Source organism: Dendropsophus ebraccatus, chromosome 11 (assembly GCF_027789765.1).
Source record: "Dendropsophus ebraccatus isolate aDenEbr1 chromosome 11, aDenEbr1.pat, whole genome shotgun sequence".
Lineage (NCBI taxonomy): Eukaryota > Metazoa > Chordata > Amphibia > Anura > Hylidae > Dendropsophus > Dendropsophus ebraccatus.
In genome coordinates, this window is record NC_091464.1 from 84,024,738 (window position 1) to 84,048,505 (window position 23,768).

The following is a 23,768-nucleotide window of genomic DNA, read 5'->3' on the forward strand; positions in this document are numbered from 1 at the left end:
TAATTAATGCAATATTTTTCTGCAACCTTGTTTGTAGCTTACCAAATAGCTACAGATACCAAGGAAGCTTAGCTCCAGGCTGCTGCATGCAGGTTCTTTGCACCCAAGTGCTGTTTTATCTATCTTTGTGCTTGCAGAAATAAGAAGTGCAGTCTGACACATTACTCTCTGCTACCACCCCTGTCCATGTCAGGAACTGTCCAGAGCAGGAGAGGTTTTCTGTGGGGATTTGCGGCTGCTCTGGACAGTTCCTGACATGGACAGAGGTGGCATCAGAGAGCAGAGTGTCAGAATGGAAAGAATATACCACTTCCTGCAAGACACACAGCAGCTGATAAGTACTGGAAGACTGGAGATTTTTAAATAGAAGTAATTTACAAATCTGTATAACTTTCTAACAGTTGACTCTCTGGAGTACCCCTTTAAGAGTTTGTTCACACATACTAAAAGTGCTGCATATCTCTCACTGTAGTTTTAAATCAATATAAATAAAATAATTGAATTCATCAGTACAGTTTTACGGAGAGCTCAAGCCTCCTTTAACACTGTTCAGTGTAAGGGGTAGGAGACCAGGGCGAGAGAACTCTTAGGGTCCTATTACACAAAGCGATTTTTAACGATTAACGTTCGCAAACGAGATTGTTTATCGTTAACCTGAAGTCATTCACCATATCACACAGAACGATAGTCGGTAGTTACGATCGGTACTACAATCATTCACTCCAGGGTTGTGGAGTTGGAGCTAGTTTTGGCTGGAGTCGGAAGCTGGACTCCAGCTTTAAAAAAAAAATCTTTAAAAAATGTAGAATTGAATTTTGATATGATTTTTACAAGTTTTGCTCATGAATATATATTATGAGCAACATTCTAATAGGACACTGGCCCTATTACATAAGGGTGGTCGGGGAATATATCAGTAATAGGACACTGGCCCTATTACATAAGGGGGGTCGGGGAATATATCAGTAATAGGACACTGGCCCTATTACATAAGGGTGGTCGGGGGATATATCAGTAATAGGACACTGGGCCTATTACATAAGGGTGGTCAGGGAATATATCAGTAATAGGACACTGGCCCTATTACATAAGGGTGGTCGGGGAATATATCAGTAATAGGACACTGGCCCTATTACATAAGGGGGGTCATGGAATATATCAGTAATAGGACACTGGCCCTATTACATAAGGGGGGTCAGGGAATATATCAGTAATAGGACACTGGCCCTATTACATAAGGGGGGTCGGGGAATATATCAGTAATAGGACACTGGCCCTATTACATAAGGGTGGTCGGGGGATATATCAGTAATAGGACACTGGGCCTATTACATAAGGGTGGTCGGGGAATATATCAGTAATAGGACACTGGCCCTATTACATAAGGGTGGTCGGGGAATATATCAGTAATAGGACACTGGCCCTATTACATAAGGGGGGTCATGGAAAAGTTGTCGGTCACTATTTGGCAGTTTGTTTCTGAGCTGGAAGAGTCCATTGTGTGTGTGTGTGTGTGTGTGGGGGGGGGGGGGGGAACCTGTGCTGTTCTCTTCCTGGACGCTGGATGACTGTATATGAGCAGCAGTGTAATATGAAGATATCCTGTGTTAAGGCCCCGTTCCCACTGAGCAAAACTAGCGGAATTCCGCGGCGGAGAATGCAGTTAGCCTCCCGCTCATAATGGGAGTCTATGGGAGGCTCGAGCTCCTGCCCTGTCCGTTCTGAAGAATGAACATTAATTAATACATTTCAATGCACAAGACTTTTCTTATTCCTTTTAGGAAAGAAACCTCTTAATAATGTAAGGGTAGTGATAGTCTTGTGTTGCAGTCGGTTTAGGGACAAATTCTTGTAGCAATGGCAGCAGTAAGTATACACTGAATAACAGCCACTCCCACCCATGTCATATTGGACCATTATTCACCCTGAACAAAGCAACAAGGAATGAGTCACTGCCTGTCCAGGCTCTACGAGCGTGCCGCCAAAATGTTTCTTATCTGACAAATATTTCATTGGTTTGTAGAAGCAGTGCTCTCTGGCAGATCCAATTGTACGTATTACTTTGGTTTCCTTGTGTCACAGTTGCCACTTTACCTTTTAAATAGCTCTCTAACATTTCTACTGTGTGTGTGTGTATATTATATTTATATATATATATATATATATATATATATATATATATATATATATATATATATATATATATATATACACACACACACACATTATTTTTATTATCACTGAGTTATTAGACCCCAAATTACTAACATTAAATGTACCATAAACACTATCACTGAGGCATGCAGTTTTTAAAGTGACACCGTCCCCCCTTTTTGCATTATGACTTCTCTACTCAGGTGTAAAGGGTAAATTTATCAGTTTTCATACCATATTTTACATCATACCTCATGATGCTATCTGGGCGGGGATTCATGGCCAAAGTGGCACTTAGCCCCGCCCACAATGCCACAGTTGGCTTCGCCCCGTGACATCACCAGGGCATAGGCCCCCACTGGGGCGGGGCCAACTGTGGCATTGTGGGCGGGCCCAGATAGCACAATCTGCAGATGATTAAAACACTTTTACTGGAACAAACATCATGACATATGATATAAAATAAGGGATGAAAACTGCTAAATTTCCCCATTACACCAGAGTAGAGAAGTCATAATGCAAAAATGGGTGACAGTCACTTTAAAGCGAATGTACCAGGTAAATTTGCTTTAACATGACCTACAGATAGATTGGCGCGGGCAAAGGGAAGCCGGTACCGGGTTTTTTAAACTGCGGCCCGGTTCCCATGTACGGCGCCGTTCTATCCAAGGGTACCAGGCGGGGGCTGAAGCCCCGGAGGCCGGCCGGCCCACCCCCAGTGGGAGGAATCCCACGCCCCTCTACGACACATCTCCATTAGAATCAATAGAGCCGCATCATAGAGGGATGGGGGGGGGGGGGGGATTCCTCCCTCTGGGGGCAGCACCGTACACAGGAAGCTGGATGCGGTTCAAAAAATGGACCGCGGCCGGCATTTGCTTCCCTGCACCGGCACCGTGGCTCATGTTAAAGCAAATGTACCTGTTGGTACATTCGCTTTAAAAATATATACTTTATTAGATATGCGTTAAAAAAAATGCTCAAATTCTTGATACAAAAGCGTGAGATCACTTACTATAATGCACTAAAGCAAATAATCTTGCATCCAAGACAAGCCGAATAAATGACTCACAAATGTAGTCAAAACTAAATTATTGAAAGGCCTTACTGATGACATGTACACATCTGTAACCAAGGTCTTGACACGTTTCCCCCTACTTCGGGTTCATCAGGTGACCAAAAATGTACAATTAAGGACTAATCGGTCACATGAACACTAAATCAACAACCACCAAAAGAGTGCCAGACACTATGGTTCAATCGCACAATATATCAGGTTGCAAATGTCACTATCGACACTGGGTAAGTAAAGTACCGATATGCCCAGGTTATGGATAAACAAGGGTAATGTCAAAGAGAATACATGAAGACGTGATTCATCATCAATACGGAATGTATAGCACAAATGATATGCCCAGGCTCATACGAGCCACTCACTGGTTCCCACGTCCGGATACAGAATTTTGGATGTGCCTAGGACCAACCAAGATTGAGAATCAGGATGTTGGAAGTGGTGAATGGCTCGTATGAGCCTGGGCATATCATTTGTGCTATACATTTAGTATTGATGATGAATGTGACAACCTAATGCACCATGTGGTGATTGTTCATGTATTTTTTTTTTTAAGTTCTAAAAAAGAAAAAAATTATTTTTTAGGAAACCATTTACAATCAAAACTCTGCCTTACATATTACATATGTATACTGCATTTTGTATATTATGTATTCTGTGCGTACGTACATCACTGTAAATTACAGGGAAGGGGAATTTGGCTAATCTGTTATACTATTTAATATGTTTATGAAAATGTAAGAGGAGGAACTGCCAAAATATAAGTGTCCTGAAAGAAGCACTTTTAGTATGCTGGCCACAAGGTGAATAATTTACTCATGTTTCAAAGTGCTATATTATTTGCCCATTCCAATGCCACTCCTGTCACAGTGGCTACCCACATGACTTGGTCCCTGATTATTCTTTTCTGTAGACTGGAAGACATTGCCTCTGATCTCATCCGGTCTAAGGCATAGAAGCTGTCAACTAGGACCAGGTCACCGCGAGGCAGGAGGTGGTCTCAGTAATGAGTGCTTCTTCAAGGTTCGGCAGCACAATCATTTTTAAAATCAAAATCAAAAACACCAACACGTAAGTAAAATACTTACAAAATATACAGCTCCGAAACTTCCATGACCAATTTCTCGGAGGTCGGTGAAAAGCTTTTCTGGGTCATCTCTAAAGAAGAGCTCTGCAATGTCTGGGTCTTTCAGGCTTCCAGCTCGACTTGTTGACGGCATCCTGCTTGAGCAGTCTGCCGTCTGACTATCTAGGATTACACTGCTGCCACTGCTCTTGGCTCATCTGTGTGAATGTGGCTTCTTTGACATGGGGAACTGAAAAAAAAAAGTTTTTTAAAAAAATTAGCACACAGTAATAGCATAACTATTATTATAACTACATGCTGTAAGTCAGATGAAATCATTTGTAGTATTTAAGGCTACGGTACTTCCGGTCCATTTTTAAGTATATACAGTTTTCTCGGGACTCAAAAGTTTTCATGATGGCTCTAAATCCATGGTGTCAAACTCGTGGCCCATCATGCCTGGACAGCCATAGCTATAGCTATGGCTGTCCAGGCATGATGGGAATTGCAGTTTTGGAACAGCAGGAGAGCCTGAGTTTGACACTGCTGTAAATCCAGTCTTTAATCTACAACTCCTAACAGACCAGAAGTTCATAAACAATAGAACAAGAGCAGCCTTAAATATAAACAAAAGTTCCCCACTTGCAAGTTGTTGTTTTTTTAATTAAAAAGGTAATACATTATAGTGATTGTTTATTTTGCACTTGCTAAAATATACGTCAACAGCATTTTGTTCACAGCATTTAGAAACTATCAATATACCACTTCAAAATACTAGGCCTGAGATTAGTTAACAGGCAAGTAAGTAAGGAACGGAGGGGAAGTCACCATGCTACTGAAGGAATGTTATTTGGATGAGCTGTGCCGGTGATGTCATGCTGTTCCATCTTTTGAGGAGCATCGGAGTCTTACAAAAAGAACATTGTTAAAAATCAACTGTTCGAGTCCCACAATGCATCACACCCTACATCTGCTGATGAGGGACTGCGAGCGAGGCTTCACCCCCCTGAAGAGGCACATATTTATATCATGTTCCTGCACATGGGGGCATTCATTTATACACATATTACACTGGCTAGTCATATCTGCTGTCTATATGGAAAATGTTTCATAGACAGTGGTTATCTGTACACATCGCTGGCTAACAGAAACCTCTACATGAACTCTTACAAACTAAAGAAAGGCAGGGACGAAAAGTTTTTGAGAATTAAAAAAAAAAAAAAAAAATTGAAAGAAAGTGTTAGGATTGTACAAAGCTGCTGCCCTCTGCAGTAAAAGCCTTGTTCACATGGTGAAGCTATGATGCAGTCTTTCTGGCCAAGGACTGGAACCAAAGAGCGATACAGTCTTTCCATTACATACTCTTTAGGATACATTCCTCTTCTCCCTGCCTAAGCCAATTTCTTAGGAAAACATCCAAGTAAGGGACACCTCTGAAAAGAAATTCTTTTTTTTTTCTTGCTTTGTACTTTTTATAGCAAAAAAAAAACACAAAAACATTCTCTGTATGTCTATGTTAAAAACATAGCCTGTTTTGCTTGTACAGCCTCTACAGCCTTGCCAGTTATTTTTTTTTACAGCGTCTATATGAATCTCCTTTGCAGGCTGCCTTGCATCTGTGCTGTTCTCTACCTGTAACCATGGTGAGCTGTGCTCCCAGGTTTCTCTCCCCCTGTCTTATTTCTGGGCTGGTGAGTAAAGCTCCTTGCCATGTTATTTCTACAGTAATTCAGGGCAGAAACTCCATCATAAACATTGAAGGACATATTTTCTAAACAGCTGCTAAATGAACGGATACATAGAAAGTAGGATTACATAAAAAGTAGCCACATTTTGCCTTCAGGAAACACAAAAAATCAGTGCAAAGATGTTCACGGCCATTAAGAACCATTCTATATGTACCTATACTCCATTGGCGTCTCTGTGCACCTTAATTGTCAGACAGTGCAGTATGGATGCACCATGAGGCAGGTCACATGGGGTACCTACAGCTCCACAAACCATAGGGAATCTGTTTAACATCATGTTACGATTCGTATTTAGAGTATTGTTGTGTAATTTTGTGTGCCACTCACTTTGTCACCAGAAATATGGCTGAACAAACATTATAAACAGAGAAAGGGTCTAGGCTTTCTGTTTTAACTACTTCTGCACTGTCATTTTACACAGCATGTGACTATCACAAGGATGACAGTGATTAGTCAGTGCTGCTGTTTTTTTTTTTTTTTTTTTTTTACAAGACTCAGTTTGGTGTTGAACATGGCAAATGTCGCAATGTGTCTGCATTTTACCCAATTCAAGGCTAAAAAAAAAAAAAAAAAAAATTAAATTCAGGACTGGTGGCCATTTTTTTTCCTGTAAGATAGCTGGAATTAGGATTTATCCCAGAGGCGAGGTGCTTATCCAAATCCCAAAGTAACAAATCCCTGCAAATCAATAGGGGCTGTTCCTCAATTTGTTTCTTCAATAATTTCTCTCTCATAATTTTATTCTGATAAATATAAGTCTATGCAGATGGAATAGCTTCCCACAGTGGCTGTACATTATTTGGACATGATGACTTGGGCATGCCAAAAAAACATTTCCCACACCATAAGGGAGCCTTAACACAGATTTATCTGACAGTCTTTCCTTTATGACCTGTTCTCTGATTATAGTCTGTTCCTGGCTTTGGCTTCCAAGATCTGTCAGATAAATTTGTGTAAAGGCACCTTTACACCACCTCCAATAACCTGAACTGTCCACACCTGATATTAAATGTTCATTGATTCCTGCCGCTTCGGATAAATTTCGACCATAGGCTGCATTTACACGTTCCGTACGGAACACGGACGTGAAATGCCTGTAACGGACTCTCCCACGCCTGGGCAGCATCTGTGATAGGATGCTGGGAGCGGGGGAACTGTAAAGATATGCGCTGTGCTGTTTATCTGTACAGTTCCCCCAGCTCTCAGCATCTAATTACAGATGCTGCCCGAATGGGGGAGTCTCTGTTACAGGCATCCCATATCCGTGGTCCGTGAGGAACACGAAACGTGTGAAAGCAGCCTTAGTATGGTGCAGCAGAAACCCAGATTTGTCTGACCAGCAACAATTTCTTACTACTAGTGTTTAGCTGACGCGACAAACTGTTCGAGTTCAGAGAATGTTGCCGAATAGGAACGCTCAGCATTTGATTTCCCGCAGATTCAGAAGTAGGATGCAAACCCTAGAGAGTCCTGGAAAACATGGATAACATGTTCTCCTGGCAGCCCCAGGGTGGATTCCAACTTCTCGGGCCATGGGGAAAGAAATGCTGAGCATTCGGGGGAACATCACCGAATCAGAACAGTTTGACAGGTCTGCTAAGTACTACTATTAATTAGAATATGGTTCTATTTTGCTCCCTTGCCAACTGGAGTCTTTCCTTTCTGTTTTCCTTAGAAAGCAATGGCAATCTGACAGTCTGATGGTCCAGCCCATCTATGCTATAGAATGAAGAGTTGTGTTCAGACACCAAGGATGTATTCTGCATTGTGCAACACCTAATGTGACCCCTTTCATCGACAAAATGTGCCATAGATCCCTTTTAACTGGATATTCTTGCTCACTCACCCATTCTCTACTGTAAAGTATTGAAAGCACTGCATAAAAAAAAACAAACAAAACACAGGATTGCTGAAATCCTGGCCCTGTCCAGTCTAGCACTAGTGACCAGGCCTCAATAGAGAATGATCAGAACTCTAGATTTTCTTGTTCTAATCTGGTGGGTTATGCCTTTAATTTGTATACAGGAAGGCACATACATCATAATAGAGCAGGTGTAGAATAAGTATATTACTTCACATACACATGCAGAAACTTATTAGTGAGGCATAAAGGGTTAATACCCTTGTAATGAGCTAGAAATTAAATGCTACCTTTAGATAGGGGGAGTAAAAACAAAAACAGAGCTATTTTTACCATTTTCCAAACAATTAGATACTCCAAGCTTATTGAACCTTGAGATGTCCCAAGGAGAATTTTCACCTGGAAACAAAAGCTTTTCTTAAGGGCACATTCTGCTCCTCCGCAGGGGGCACACAGAGGTTTAATCTGACTCACACTTTCTGTGTATGAGGAAAGGATCAAAAAGTTATTTAATGGTCGGAGATACAATTAGAAAAAGATAATTAACATCATGAAAAGACATTCAGCAAAGCCCAGAGGAACAGATTATAGGCAAATATTTTTTCCTACATCCAAAAACATGAAATACTGCCGTTTACCATTAGTCTGGTGCACACACACACACACACACATTGTCCTGCTGAAGATCTCACCACATTTAGGCTGGGTTCACACTACGTTTTTGCAATCCGTTTTTTCCATCCACTTTAAAAAAAACAAACAAAAAAACGGATTGCATTGTGTGCATCCGTTTTAAACTGTATTCCATTGGCTTTCATTATATATATAAAAAAAAAAGGATCAGTTTTTATTTTTTTTTAACGCACACCAAAAATAAGGTTGACTACGTTTTTGTGTACCAAAAAAAAACTGATCCTTTTTTTTTTTTTATATTGGAAGTCACATCCGTTTTTTGCAAAAATGTATTGTGAACCCAGCCTATGACATCCACAACGGAATGGGCGTCCTCAATGAGCAAGCTCTATTGTCCATATAGGAAAAGTCAGCAGAATCCCCTTGTCGGGTCCTGCATCTACTGGAGACCTGGAGTCCTGTGAATATCTACAGGTAAAATCCAAACCACTTCTGCCACATAGGATTTTAAAATGTAACGGCAGTAGGGCAAAGACCTAATCGTCTAAATCAATATCACAGTTAATTCAACATGTAACGTTGATAGCGATAATTGAAATATTAAGACATGTCCCTTTTGTAAGCCACACCCCTTTTTTCTTGTCAAACTGGCGGTATTTTGTTTCAATAAAGGGTGCCTTTATACAGAGTTATCTGACAGATTTTTGAAGCCAAAGCAAGGAATGGATTTGCAAAGCTGAGAAATCAGCCATTTCTTTATGACCCGTTCTCTGTTTATAGTCTGTTCCTAGCTTCAGCTTCAAAAGTCTGTCAGATAAACCTCTCTGTGTAAACGCATCCTAAGGGTCTGTTCACATGTACAGACTCGCACAGAACTCGCATCAAACTCGCATGAAAGTAGCTGCGTTTTTTGTGGTGTTGAACTCACCTGTGAAAATCAAAACTCCCATGTAAAAATCGCACCAAACAAGCAGCATTTTATTTATTTTCTTTGGTTTCTCACTTCTTCTGCGCATGCTCAGTGAAATAACTGATGAAAACTGTTAACTTGTAAACGTATGTGAATGGAAATACCTTGTTTAGATCAGTTTTCATTGACTATAATGTAAAAAAAAAAAAAAAAAAAAACGAAGTGCAGTTTTCTTTCGTGTTCAGTTTTTTCAAACGGAGGAAAAAAAGCTGCATGCAGGATTTTTCTTTCCGTTCACAAAAACTGAACCCTGACTGAATACATGCAAACGGAGCACAATAAAAATACATAGAAATGAATGGGGAGACATTCACCCAGGTCTCCGGGGACGAGGATCCACAGGACATCCCTGCCAGCCGCACACAGGACATCCCTGCCAGCCGCACACAGGACATCCCTGCCAGCCGCACACAGGACATCCCTGCCAGCCGCACACAGGACATCCCTGCCAGCCGCACACAGGACATCCCTGCCAGCCGCACACAGGACATCCCTGCCAGCCGCACACAGGACATCCCTGCCAGCCGCACACAGGACATCCCTGCCAGCCGCACACAGGACATCCCTGCCAGCCGCACACAGGACATCCCTGCCAGCCGCACACAGGACATCCCTGCCAGCCGCACACAGGACATCCCTGCTAGCCAATTCCCTTCCATCTCTGTCTCTCTCTCTCTCTGCACGAGACAAGGTCCACAGACTTGGATGGAGCTTACCCACTGCAGCGAGTGTGCAGGGAGCAATAGAGAATTACACTGCTACGCGCTTCACCCGGATCTAGACAGAATGCAGATTTGAACGTACAGACCCCGATCATTCAAATGGTTTGAGACGTCTCTGCCACGTGACAAAAGGGGTGTGTGTTTGTGTGTGTGTGACAGTGACACTTTAACCCCTTAAGCACAGAGTTTGAAATGGCCTTAAAGCGTAACTGTCATTTCAGGGTCATTTTTTTTAAAAACATTAAATATCAATAGTTCAAGCGATTTTAAGAAACTTTGTAATAGGTTTTATAAACCAAAAGAGTTTCCTTCTGTACTGAAAAAGCAATCTCCCAGCCTCCCCCCTCACATCAAATGAAGCAGGATTTCTGTGTCCATTATGTGGCTATGGAGAGGGGAGGGGCTGTTAGGAGTGACTGAGCACGGAGCAGTCCTGCACAGCACAACACCCTGCAATCTTCTCTCAGTAAGTTCATAGATAAGCACTGACCTTTCTGACACCTGAATTTAGCGTTTTAGGTGCCCAGAGAGTCTACAAACAGCTGACCTTCATGTCACCTCTTCCTGCTCCCTCATCTCCCTCAGCCCCTCCCCCCTCCATAAGGATAGAATGGAGAGAGCAGAGCCCGTCTTCACTGGCTTCTCTGTAATGAAGACGTGTTTGCCTGATAATGCACAGATAAGAAGTCAGGGGGGGGAGGCTGGGAGATTGCTTCTTGAGTACAGAAAGAGGCTTTTTTGGCTGATGAAACCTATTATAGAGTTTCTTAAAAATCGCTTATACTACTGATTTCTGCAATAAAAAAAAAATATGACAGTTACGCTTTAAGGACAGAGACAAATTTTATGAATATGACCTGTGTCACTTTATTCATTAATAACTTCGGGATGCTTTTACCTATCCGGCTGATTCTGAGAATGTTTTCTCGTGACATATTGTACTTTACATTTCTGGTAAAATGGAGTCGATACTCATAACGAATCTTTATGAAAAACACCAAAATAACGTGAAAAATTGTGAAAAAAAAATGCATTTTTCCAACTTTGAAACCTTTCTGCTTATACAGAAAATGGTTATGCCACAAATTATATATTAAATAGCATTAGCAACATGTCTACTTTATGTTGGTAGCTTTTATTTAACTATATTTCATTTTTTTAGACAATAGAAAGCTTAAAACATTAGCAGCAATTTTCCAAATTTTCAGTAAAATTTCAAAATCAGATATTTTTAGGGACCTGTTCAGGTTTAAAGTGTATTTGAGGGGACTGTATGTTAGAAAGCCCCACAAAGCACCCCATTTCAGAAACTGCACCCCCCAAACTCTGCAAAAGCATATCCAGAAAGTGTTTTAACCCTTTAGTGGAGTCACAGAAATAAAAGCTAAGTGTGTAAGAAATTTGAAAACTTATTTTCTGTGCAGAGATTTTATTGTAATCCAATATCTTTCATAATGATAAACCTATTAGCAGAGAAATAAACCCCAATATTGATTGCCCCGTTTCTGCAGTTTATAGAAATACCCCATATGTGGCCCTATTGCGCTATTTGACGCAACCACAAGCCTCAGATACAAAGGAGCGCCTAGTGAATTTCAACGCCTCCGTTATATTTGGTCATTTTTGACTGTACCACTCCAGGTTGGCAGAGGCTTTGGGGTGCCAAAAAGCTAAAAAACACCCCTAAAGGGACACCATTTAGAAAACTACACCCCTCAATGAATGTAACAAGGGGTGCGGTGAGCATTTGGACCCCACAGGTGCTTCACAGATTTTCAGAACAATGTGGTGTAAAAAAGGAAAAATTTAATTTTTTACACTAAAACGTTGTTCTAGCCTTCACTTTTCATTTTTACAAGGGGATAAAAGAAAAAAAAAAAAAAACACCAAACGTGTAGCACAGTTTCTCCCGAGTACAGAAATACCCCACATGTGGACATAAAGTGCCAAGCGGGCGCAGGACGAGCGTCCAAAGGGAAGGAGCGCCAATTGGCCTTTGCAAGCTGGATTTTACTGGAATGGATTTCAAGGGTCATGTCGCATTTACAGAGCCCTCGTGCTGCCAAGACACTTGAAACCCCCCACAAGTGACCCCATTCTGGAAACTACACCCCTCAAGGAATCTAACAACTGGTGCAATGAGGATATGGACCCCACTGGTGACGGGCACAAATGCGGAACAATGTGACGTGAAAGTGAAAATTTTAATTTTTTCACTTTCACGGCACAAATGTGGCCGTCATCAAGGGGTCCATATCCTCACTGCACCCCTTGTTAGATTCCTTGAGGGGTGTAGTTTCCAGAATGGGGTCACTTGTGGGGGGTTTCCACTGTCTTGGCAGCACAAGGGCTCTGTAAATGCGACATGGCGTTCATCATCCATTCTGGTCGAATCCAGACTCCAAAATCCAAATGGCGCTCCTTCCCTTCGGAGGCTTGCCCTGCGCCCACATGGCGCTTTATGTCCACATGTGGGGTATTTACGGACTCGGGGGAAATTGCTCTACACATTTTGTGTGTTTTTTTTCTCTTTTAAAATTTTTTTTCTCTTTTTAAAATTTAAGGCTAAACCAACATTATAGTGTAAAAAATTTAATATTTCATTTTCACGCCATATTGTTCCACATTTGTGCCCGTCACCAGTGGGGTCCATATGCTCACTACACCCCTTGTTACATTCCCTGAGGGGTGTAGTTTCTATAATGGGGTCACTTGTGGGGGGTTTCAACTGTCTTGGCAACACAGGGGCCTTTTAAATGCAACATGGCCCCTCGAAATCCATTCCAGCCAAATCCAGCCTCCAAAAACCAAATGGTGCTCCTTCCCTTTGGAGGCTTGCCCTGCACCTGCATGGCGCTTTATGTCCACATGTGGGGTATTTCCGTACTCAGGGGAAATTGCTCTACACATTTAGGCTACAAACCCACTTGCCGTATCCGCAGTGAGTCCCCTTGCTGCGTATTTGCAGCGAGACTCGCTGCAGATCCGGCCCCTATTCTTTCAATGGAAGACAAAATCGCAGCAGGGATGTACATCCCTGCTGCGATTTTGTCTGCAGCCCGCCCCATTAACCCCCCGGTCGCCGGACATTATACATTACCGGGTCCTCGTTCCTGCTTGCTTCGGGGCTCCCGGTGTCTCCACGGCTCGCCTGGCCAATCAGTGCGCTGCGGAGGGGCAGCGCACTGATTGGCCGGGCGGAACGTGCCGGGAGCCGCCGAAGCAAGCAGGAGCCGGGATCAGGTAATGTATATCCTGCCCGCCCCCCTGCAGCCCTGATCGCCCCCAGCCCCCGGCCGCACGATCGCCCCCAGCCCCGCAGCCCATGGCCGCACGATCGCCTCCAGCCCCGCAGCCCCCGGCCGCACGATCGCCCCCAGCCCCCACAAATGTGGCCGTCACCAGGGGGCCATATCCCCGCTGCCCCCCTTGTTAGATTCCTTATGGGGTGTAGTTTCCAGAATGGGGTCACTTGTGGGGGGTTTCTACTGCCCTGGCAGCACAGAGGCTTTATAATTGCATCACAGCATCCTCTAATGGGAATGGCGGCCAGACCTATTTAGCTGGGGAAAAGGGACAATTATTAATTTATTTGGGGGTATTAGGCCAATTATTAGTTTATAAGGTTAAAAATGAGAGGTGTCCATCAAATTCAACCTGTGTTGATGCAGAGGAAGGCAAAAAACCCTCGTAAGGCAGACGACAGTAGCCTCATGACAGGGCATAAATTCCTTTCTGACTCCATAATGGCGATCAGAATAATCCCTGGATCAACGTGACCCCTGAAATAGGAATAAGGGACAGAATTTAGATAATGTAGAACCCCAATGACGTGTGGTATGCCTTGAAGCGATCCAGTATGCAGAGGCGGGGTGATCAGGACATGTGGCACACTGGAAAATGGTGTCCTTCCTGATCCCCCTGTTACGCCACACTTTGCACTTCTTCTGGGGTCTCCTGTTTACCAGTGTGGGGGACGTCACCTGGAGAATGTTGCCCGGGGGCGATCCGGGGTCCTTCATATCCAGAAGCGCTGGGTCCGCTCCATAGCTGCTAAATATTAGGGCTCTATTACTGCTTCTGATATGTTTGGATCGTGCCGCAAGCTACAGTAGCTCGGGCAGCGAGGGACCGGAAAAGGGCGTGCTTGTATAAAAGTTATCCCCGTACAGGTGGTGACCTTTATCCAGCAGTGGGAAGATCAGTTCCCAAACGATCTTCCCACTAACTCCGAGGATGGGGGGAGCATCTGGGGGCTGGATTCGGGTGTCCCTTCCTTCATACACTCTAAGGGTACGTGCACACTGCACTGCACCAGCTGTGGAATGCACAAAGGGTTATCCTTCGCTATTCCGCAGTGTGCACCTACCCTGGATTTGTAAGTGTACCCTGAGGTACGCTCACGGAGTTTGGAGAATTTCACGCCATACCGTCATCTCTTATTGGGACGGTACTGGCGGAAAAGACGTGTCTGGGGGGCAGCGTACAGTACGCTACCCCCAGACACGTCACTGGATGATGAGGACGAATAGAGGAACAAAGGATCCCCCCATTCATCCTCACTGGCTGTTTCGGTGTCGGAGGCAATAATAACGTATGCGTCTGACGCCGAAAACACCCTGGGGGCCATCTTTATACGGGGACTAGTATATGGGGTATGCAAATGTGTAATGTAGTGTAGTGTAAAACGTTATTCCATGTAGTGTGGTGTAGTGTATTGTTTTTTTGACAGTAAGAAAAAAATATACTTATGCCAAGAAAGGAGCTGCTGATAAATGCCGCACTTATGTGCGGCACTTATCAGCAGAGTGGCGGTAGGATATAGGGGGGAAAAATGCCCCTACGCCAAAAAGGAGGAGTTGCTTTTCAGTGGCGCACTTACGTGCGATGCTGATCAGCACTCAGCGGCGTTAGGGCGCAAAAAAAAAAAAAAATTGGTAAAAAAAATAATAATTCTTTTTAACCAAAGCAACTGATCAGTGAATGATATTCACTGATCAGCCGCTAGGGGGCAGTAGAGCAACGCTGCCGGAGATTGCCGAGGCCCGCCGAACCCGAGCGTTTCCGAAGATTTCCGACGCTGGACGACCGAACCCGGAAGTGACCCGAAGAAGACGCGAGGATGGCGCGGACCGCAGATCTTCGCTCCGGACGCCCAGATCAGGTGAGTATGGTACACCTGCACCACACACACCTGTTCTGCACCCCTCAGCTACCTAGCTGAGGGCTGCAGAACCCGGCGACACTGTTTTTTTTACAGTATGATCGCCGTACTGGCCGGCCTATCACGACGATCGTGGGGATGGCACCGCGGCCATCTTTAGTGGGGACACTAATGGCGATTGGGGACACTAATGGCGATTGGTGCTCTCTCGGACAGCACCAATCGCCATTGCTTTCCGGGTCACCGATGAGCCGGAAAGCTGAATTTAGCTGCTATATGCTGATCTGTATTGATCAGCATATAGCAGCGATCGTCGGCACGGGAGGGGTTAATCACCCCCCGTGCCGACGAGCAGAGATGGCCTGCTATACATTATAGCAGGCCATCTTCCCCGACCACAGTGTGTGAACACACAGCGATCGGGGAAACATCGGGCGTAAGTATACGCCAGTTTGCGTTAAAGCCAACCCTGCGGGGGCGTATACTTACGCCCGATGTCATTAAGGGGTTAAATTGCTTATTTTGCTTTCAAAAACACTTTTTTTAAAATAGTGTTGAAACATAAACAAGCATTTTTTTCTGCAGTTTTCACCCCCTAATGACCATATGTCTTTTGTCAGCAGGGCAAAAGTAGCCTGGCACTGGTCTCCTGTGCAGAATATCACTTAAACTTGGATGTTGCATGGCAGCAGGGCCCCTGCTCTAACTAGTAGGAGCAAAAAAACATTTAATCCTTATAGTTTAACCCCTTAGATGTTTTGGTCAAAGAGGCCCCGGACAGCCCATTCTAATGATCGGATCTGTGCTGGGGAGCCGGTAGCCCCCAGTGCTTGTAACAGCTTACCGGGCAGAGGATTTCAGAAGAAACAGCGTGGGAACGGTGCTTAGGATGGGTAACAGACATACTTTCACCCTCAGTACCCCATGTTCACTAGGGAGCTATCAGCAGGTTAGACTTATCTAACCTGTGTGCAACCCCCTACTGCACAGGAGACGCTGCGGAGGAAGGTATGTCTCTTATTTCCCTCCTCTACGCCATTCCGGTGCAGTTAGTAGTTTGTGCCACAGTCCGGTAAGATTCGCCTAACCTGCTGATAGTTTTTTCATTGAGGCCTTTAAAGGGGAACTAAGAAAATTGCTTGGTCATGAAGGGGTTAAGTCTTAGGGTAGGTTCACACTAATTAATTTCAAGGAGAATCCACGCTTATTTTAAGATGTATTCTGTTGCTAATTCAAGGTGAATTTCACCTGGATTCTGGAACTCACACTGATTTCACAGAGATTTACAAAACCATGTTTACACAGTCATTTCAGTGCATACATTTTTAATATTGATCTGAATCCTGTCAGAAGAACGTGTCAAAACTTGAGGCGGGTCCCAGAAGGAAACATCCTATTAAAATCAATGGGACCTTGTATTTCCACTTGAAACCTCCCACTTTAAATGCCAAATGTTGTGCCAATTAGACAAATTCTGCCTCATTGTTCCTAAATTTCAGCATGGAACAGATAAAGGATTTCTAATCAAAATTTCAGCTAGGAAATTTTCCTCCTTATTTCCCTGTGTGTACAAGGCCTTGTATGAGAAAAACATCAGTAAAACGGTCACATTATAAGTATGCTGTTTTGAGAAAAACATCGCAAACCAAAAAATTCTCTAACCTCTAGAAATAATAAGCCCAATCATTAGCATTTGGTGCTGTCAGTTTCAGTGTCTAATATGCTAATGGAGGCCTAGGCTGGCAATTGGATGTTACCCTTTTGCCCTAGCTGAGAGGAGATTTATGACCTTATGTGATAGAAAAAAAGTAGGTTTCAAGGATATTACCAGCGGATCTTCAAGGGGTATTGTAATCTCAACTTATATAGTTAAACCCCAGTTGTAGGGCTCATCAAGTGAAATATTTTTGCAAATAAATTTATTTAACAAACTTTCCTCCTTTCCGATAAGCTGCTCTTTTCCTCCCATTGCTGAGAGCAGATTGTCTAGGTTACAGACCACTAGAGATAAGCGAACCTCAAGCATGCTAGAGTCCATCCGAACCCGAACGTTCGGCATTTGATTAGCTGGGGCTGCTGAACTTGGATAAAGCTCTAAGGTTGTCTGGAAAACATGGATGCAGCCAATGACTATATCCATGTTTTCCACCTTAGGGCTTTATCCAACTTCAGCAGCCACTGCTAATCAAATGCCGAACGTTCGGCTTGGATGGACTTTAGCATGCTTGAGGTTCGCTCATCTCTACAGACCACCACTCTGCTCTAAGAGCAGTGGTCTAGCTGGTGTATATATAGCTGTAATACACATTTTATATAAGTTACAGTATATACACTACATCTACACTAGTGTTTAGAGCAGACTGGTGGTTGGTAACCCAGACCACGAGCTGTCAACAATAGGAAGGAAAAGAGCAGCATATCAGGAGAAGGAAGCAAGTTTGCTAAATGAATGTATTTTCAAAAACATTTAAAAGGGGTAGTGCGGCGCTAAACAATTATTCACGAAATAACACACATTACAAAGTTATACTGATTATACTGATTCGTGTCGACCCCCGGCCACCATCTTGGGACAATGAATCAGGTATCTATAGTGCATCACACTTCCGGGTCTGGCGTGGGTGGGTGGGGGGAAACACGGGGAAGGGGGCCATTCACATACATAACATCCATTACAAAAGTTGTATAACTTTGTAATGTGTGTTATTTTGTGAATAATTGGTTAGCGCCGCACAATCCCTTTTAAATGTTTTTGAAAGCTCCATCCGTCCCTCGTGCCGGCCCCCCTCTGCCGCGTCATAACTGTGCTCAGCCACGATCGGCTGAGCACAGTTATGCTTAGCCAATTGCGGCTGAGCAGCTGATGACGCGGCAGAGGGGGGCCGGCACCAGGGACAGATGGAGCGGTTCGGCCGCACGCCCGAACATGACATCATTGTTCCAAGATGGCAGACAGGGGTTGAAACGAATCAGGCGAGTATAGTGCATCACACTTCCGGGTCTGGAGTGGGTGGGGGGAAACACGGGGAAGGGGGCCACTCACATACATAACATACATTACAAAGTTGTATAACTTTGTAATGTGTGTTATTTTGTGAATAACTGTTTAGCGCCGCACTACCCCTTTAAAATGTTTAGCCCTACAAGTGCAACTTATGTTGTTAAGATGGGAATATCCCTTTAAACCTGGAGAGGATTAGACAGACAATGAAGTGAGCAATCAAAAGACTCAGCGAAGGATAAAAGAAAGCGACATATATTGAATGACATAAAATAACATTTTGTATACATTTTTCTGAAGAGCGTGAAACTCACCGACGAGAGGCATCAGCTTTACTGTAACCAATCAGACCGAATCAGGAATAATCCAGGTTAGATTTTTCTTGAAGCCACTTCCCACAATATCTGTAAAGAAGAGCGGAGGTATTATTAAAAATAGCATGGATAAAAGAAAAATCATGTACACATTACATTACTAACCCTGCCCTGGTCACCAGTTACAATTCTACATTCATTGTGAACAAGTATGACGCTTGTTGTCAGTCACATCCTTACAATACAAAAGAAGGTTCATAGTTTCCCACCCCATGCCCTTCACAAAGGCTGCAATTCCCATAATGCAAACCATTACAACCATGCTCTGAGCAGACATTGAACCAATAAGGCATGCTAGGGTCATCTGAACCTAGTAAATAAATTTCTTCCAACGTACAAAGCTACTTAAAATTTTATATGTTCAAAAGGTGGATGTTTTTTCTGAACTTTGCCATATTGTAATCTCTCTCACAGATGCCCAACACAACTTGAAGCTTGTTTTCCTGCTCATCAGGATTCCAGCCTCTGAAGTATTCTTTTACCGAAGGAAAGAAGTGTCCACGACTATGAATCCTCTGGTAGGGAAAGGTTACGGCACTTTGTAAGAACAGTCGGAGGTATGTAATGACATGTGAGACATTTTTAAGAGCAGCTCTGCCAGATCTACACGCCACTACCCAAGGACGGTACAAGCGCTGCTTTTTACAAGAAATACAGAATTAAACAAAAAGAGGATATATTCCCAGGTTCAGCCCCTCTTCCTCTATCTAGCGCTGCCCTCCAATAAGGGGATACAGGAGCCACTATAAAACCGGTGCACAGCCAATAATAATGAAGGAGATGTCTCTCATGTTACCATGTGTTATAAAACAGGCACAAGGTCTGACCTGCTGTACACGTGCTCACATCCCATAAAATAAAAAAATACTCCATTTAGACATTAATGAAAGTGTTGCACAGCAAACCAATCCAGGCCTCTGCATGCTGCCATATCCACAGCTGCTCACATCAACCCTTCACAGAACAGAAGTGTGTGTGTGTGTGTGTGTGTGTGTGTGTGTGTGTGTGTAAAACACACAATTAGCACAGACATACTGCGTGGGCCCTGTGGTCTTAAACATATCTTTCAAGTGAAGGATCATCAATTCTTCGATGTGTAATTTGTTTATTAGGCCACGTTGCTTTTAGCTTGTTTTGGGTCATTTAACTGCAGATTATGAATATGCAATATTTTTTTTACACTAGACATTGATTTCAATTGTTGATATGAAATCTGCTCAATATTTAAAGGGAACCAGTCACACACACCCCCCCCGCCCCCCCTGGCCAGGACAGAGCCCGGCAACCCCCTGGTGCAGACCCATATACTCATCGCTTCCAAGAGATATCTCCGTCCGAAGCTGTGCGCTCGCTCCCAGAGAGGAGTCCGACGCCCATAGAGAATGACTGGAGGCGCACACAGGAAGAATTAGTGAACTAAACTTTAACCTATAGCCAGAGTTCATCTACAGTTCGTACAACAAAGAGGCGTCCTCAACCAACCATCACAAAGGTCTTTGGCCCACGAGATAATCATACTTTTTGGCCAGTTTAAAACCAGTGAAGGCTTCCTATACACTTAAGGTACTATTACAAGGAACAATAATCGGCCCTATCCGGCCAATTATCGTTCCGTGTAATAAACAATGATCAGCCAGTGACAACGATCATCAGCTTATCATTGATATAGGTTCAGGCACTGACCGTGCATCGCTACGTGTAATAGCGGTGCGCGGCCAGCGGCTGGCGATATGCAAACAAAATTCATTTCCTATCCTATCGGTAACGATGTCCTTGCAGCCCTTGATAAACGATTATCGGTCCGTATAATAGGCCCAGTAAACGAGCGCTGATCTAGCAGAGAGGCGCTCGTTTACAGTTATTATCAGGCACCCATCGGCCCGTCTAATACTACTCTAAGGATAGCCAGCCGCCTCTTTGAAGCATATTATCTTTCTGTGTAATAGGAAACATGTAGCCAACAAATGATTAAAGAAAGGGCCACACGAATGATCCAATTATCATCCATGCAGCCCTGCCCACACAATGGTTAAGCTCTCTAATAGGCTTCATAAATAAGTGCTAACCTACTTGATCAGGCAGGAATCAGCCCATGTAATACTACCCTTAAGCCCCTTTTACACAGGCTAGCAATGCTCCCTTAGGCTGATAAACAGCCTGGGTAAAAGTGATAGCGACCAATAATTTTTTTTTCTTCCAAATCAACTTGTGCCAGAGATTTGCAATTTACTTGTATAAAAAGATCTAAAGTCTACTAGTACTTATGAGCTGCTGTATGCCCTGCAGGAAGAATTATCTTTCCAGTCTGCAGAGCAGGAGAGGTTTTCTATGGGGATTTGCTGCTGCTCTGGACAGTTCCTGACATGGACAGAGGTGGCAGCAGAGAGCACTGTCAGACTGGAAAGAATACAACCCTTCCTGCAGAACATACAGCAACTGATAAGTACTGGAAGACTCTAGATTAAAGGGTCCATTCACACTCTGGAAAACAGGTGGAAATTCCGAGCAGAACCCCCACACGGGAAACACCCTCCTGCTCGGAATTTCTGCCTGTTTTCTGTAGTGTGAACAGGCCTTAAAAGAAGTTAATTACAAATTTCTGGCACCAGTCCTTTAGAAAGATAAATAAATTAGTGAACAACCCATTTAAGGAGCAGGAATATGCTGGATCCTCGGCTGATCGCATCTTTAGTGATCGTTCGTGCCAGGGCTGTGGAGTCGGTAAGCCGCAGCTCCGACTCCTGAATTTTATCGGGACAGACTCAGACTCCTGCTCCTTCATGTCCTACATGATCCTGGGGTGACTTCTGAGGGAATAAAGGAATACTGTATATAAAGCAGATTCTCCTGTGTGTGCAGTGGATGCAGCCAGTCTCCAGCCTCCATGTCCTGACAACTCACAACTAGACTAGATGGAGCAGGTGGTCTCTTCCTGCTGACAATCTTCTATGTTTCTAACTAAATATTCACCATACACAAAAAACACTGCCAAATCCCTGTGATACAGAGGGGTCAGACATACTGACAGAGAGGGGTCACACAGTGACGTTGAGGGTCACTGTGGGGGCACGCAATAGCATACAAACACACACACAGCCTGCTGCAGCCATGGCACACATACACACAGCCTGCTGCAGCCATGGCACACATACACACAGCCTGCTGCAGCCATGGCACACATACACACAGCCTGCTGCAGCCATGGCACACATACACACAGCCTGCTGCAGCCATGGCACACATACACACAGCCTGCTGCAGCCATAGCACGCACAGCCTGCTGCAGCCATAGCACACACAGCCTGCTGCAGCCATAGCACACACAGCCTGCTGCAGCCATAGCACACACAGCCTGCTGCAGCCATAGCACACACAGCCTGCTGCAGCCATAGCACACACAGCCTGCTGCAGCCATAGCACACACAGCCTGCTGCAGCCATAGCACACACAGCCTGCTGCAGCCATAGCACACACCACACACAGCCTGCTGCAGCCATAGCGCACACCACACATACACACAGCCTGCTGCAGCCATAGCACACATACACACAGCCTGCTGCAGCCATAGCGCATACACACAGCCTGCTGAAGCCATAGCACATATACACACAGCCTGCTGCAGCCATAGCACACATACATACACACACACACAGCCTGCTGCAGCCATAGCACACATACACACAGCCTGCTGCAGCCATAGCGCACACACACAGCCTGCTGCAGCCATAGCGCACATACACACAGCCTGCTGAAGCCATAGCACATATACACACAGCCTGCTGCAGCCATAGCACACATACATACACACACACAGCCTGCTGCAGCCATAGCGCACATACACACACAGCTGCAATAAAATACTGAAGAAAAACACAATCTTCTCGCAGAGAGAAAACACCACACTGAGGACAGAGGTTACTGCTACACTACTTATGTCTTCTCCTCCTCCTCTATATTACACAGGATATCTTCATATTACACTGCTGCTCATATAAAGTCATCCAGCATCCAGGAAGAGAAAAGCACAGATCTCCCCCCACACAATGGACTCTTCCAGTTGCCAGAAAAAAACTACCAAATAGTGACCGACAACTTTTCCCCAACCCCCCTTATGTAATAGAGCCAGCGACCTATTAGAATGTTGCTCATAAAATATATTGACGATCAAAACTTATAAAATTAATATCAATTTTTTAAAAGATTTTTTTAAAGCTGTAGTCGGTACATTTTTTCCGACTCCAACTCTGACTCCGACTCCAGCCAAAGTTAGCTCCAACTCCACGACTCAGACTCAACAGCCCTGGTTTGTGCGGCCCGGCCACTCGGATAGTTGTGCCATCTAAAAGTACAGCAAACAAGCGCCGATCGGTCCTCCTTTGCAGACGGATACGGATTAAATTAATGTAAAAGGACCCTTAGGCTGCATTCACACATCCCGTAAAATTCTGCTAGGCAATTTCGGCTAGGCAATCTGTGCTGCGATCCTCCCCCGGATCGCGGCACGGATCGTGTCAATAAGGCCTAAGTCTATTTTCACAATCAATTGATTTCAGGTTATCATATGCACCAGTATACAGTAGTGATGCACGATGCACCGAAATAGCGATACTATCGATATTTCGTGCAGAAAAACGGTTCGGTACCAGGATTTCCTGGTATCGAAACTTTATGTTAAGTTGCTTAATAGCGCAACTTAACATGAAGTATAGTTCAGAGAACATGGCCGGCGGCTAACTGAGCGCCGGCTATGTTCTCTGGGTACTGCCCCCTGGTGTCCCCTCCTCCGCCCGCGCGCTCTCAGCTCCCGACGGCGCGGATTTCAAATAGCCGGCACATATCGATCGCTAGTGTCGGCTATTTGTACATGCCGCTGTCACAACTGACAGCGGCATTTAATCACTTCCAAGCCGCTCCGTATGCAGCAGAGGTCTGCTGCATATGGAGTGGCCCCCACTGCTAATTACTGCGGCCCGCGATCCCGCGGGCGGCAGTCATTTAACCAT

General features: G+C 44.3%; 1 protein-coding gene across 2 annotated transcripts in view; it reads right to left on the reverse strand.

The window, feature by feature from the left end:
• The window catches only part of TAOK1 (TAO kinase 1), an 86,192-nt gene that overhangs the window by 27,072 nt on the left and 35,352 nt on the right, over window positions 1-23,768 (reverse strand). Inside the window, exons 2-3 of one of the 2 annotated variants that reach the window (XM_069944499.1) lie at window positions 18,706-18,795; window positions 4,315-4,542 (exon numbers count right to left, since the gene is read on the reverse strand). In XM_069944499.1, the coding sequence (XP_069800600.1) occupies window positions 4,315-4,446 (132 nt within the window). In that variant the 5' untranslated portion in view covers window positions 4,447-4,542; window positions 18,706-18,795. Of the gene's footprint in view, window positions 1-4,314; window positions 4,543-8,300; window positions 8,363-18,705; window positions 18,796-23,768 lie in introns of those variants that run through there. The other variant, XM_069944500.1, reaches the window with a different exon arrangement.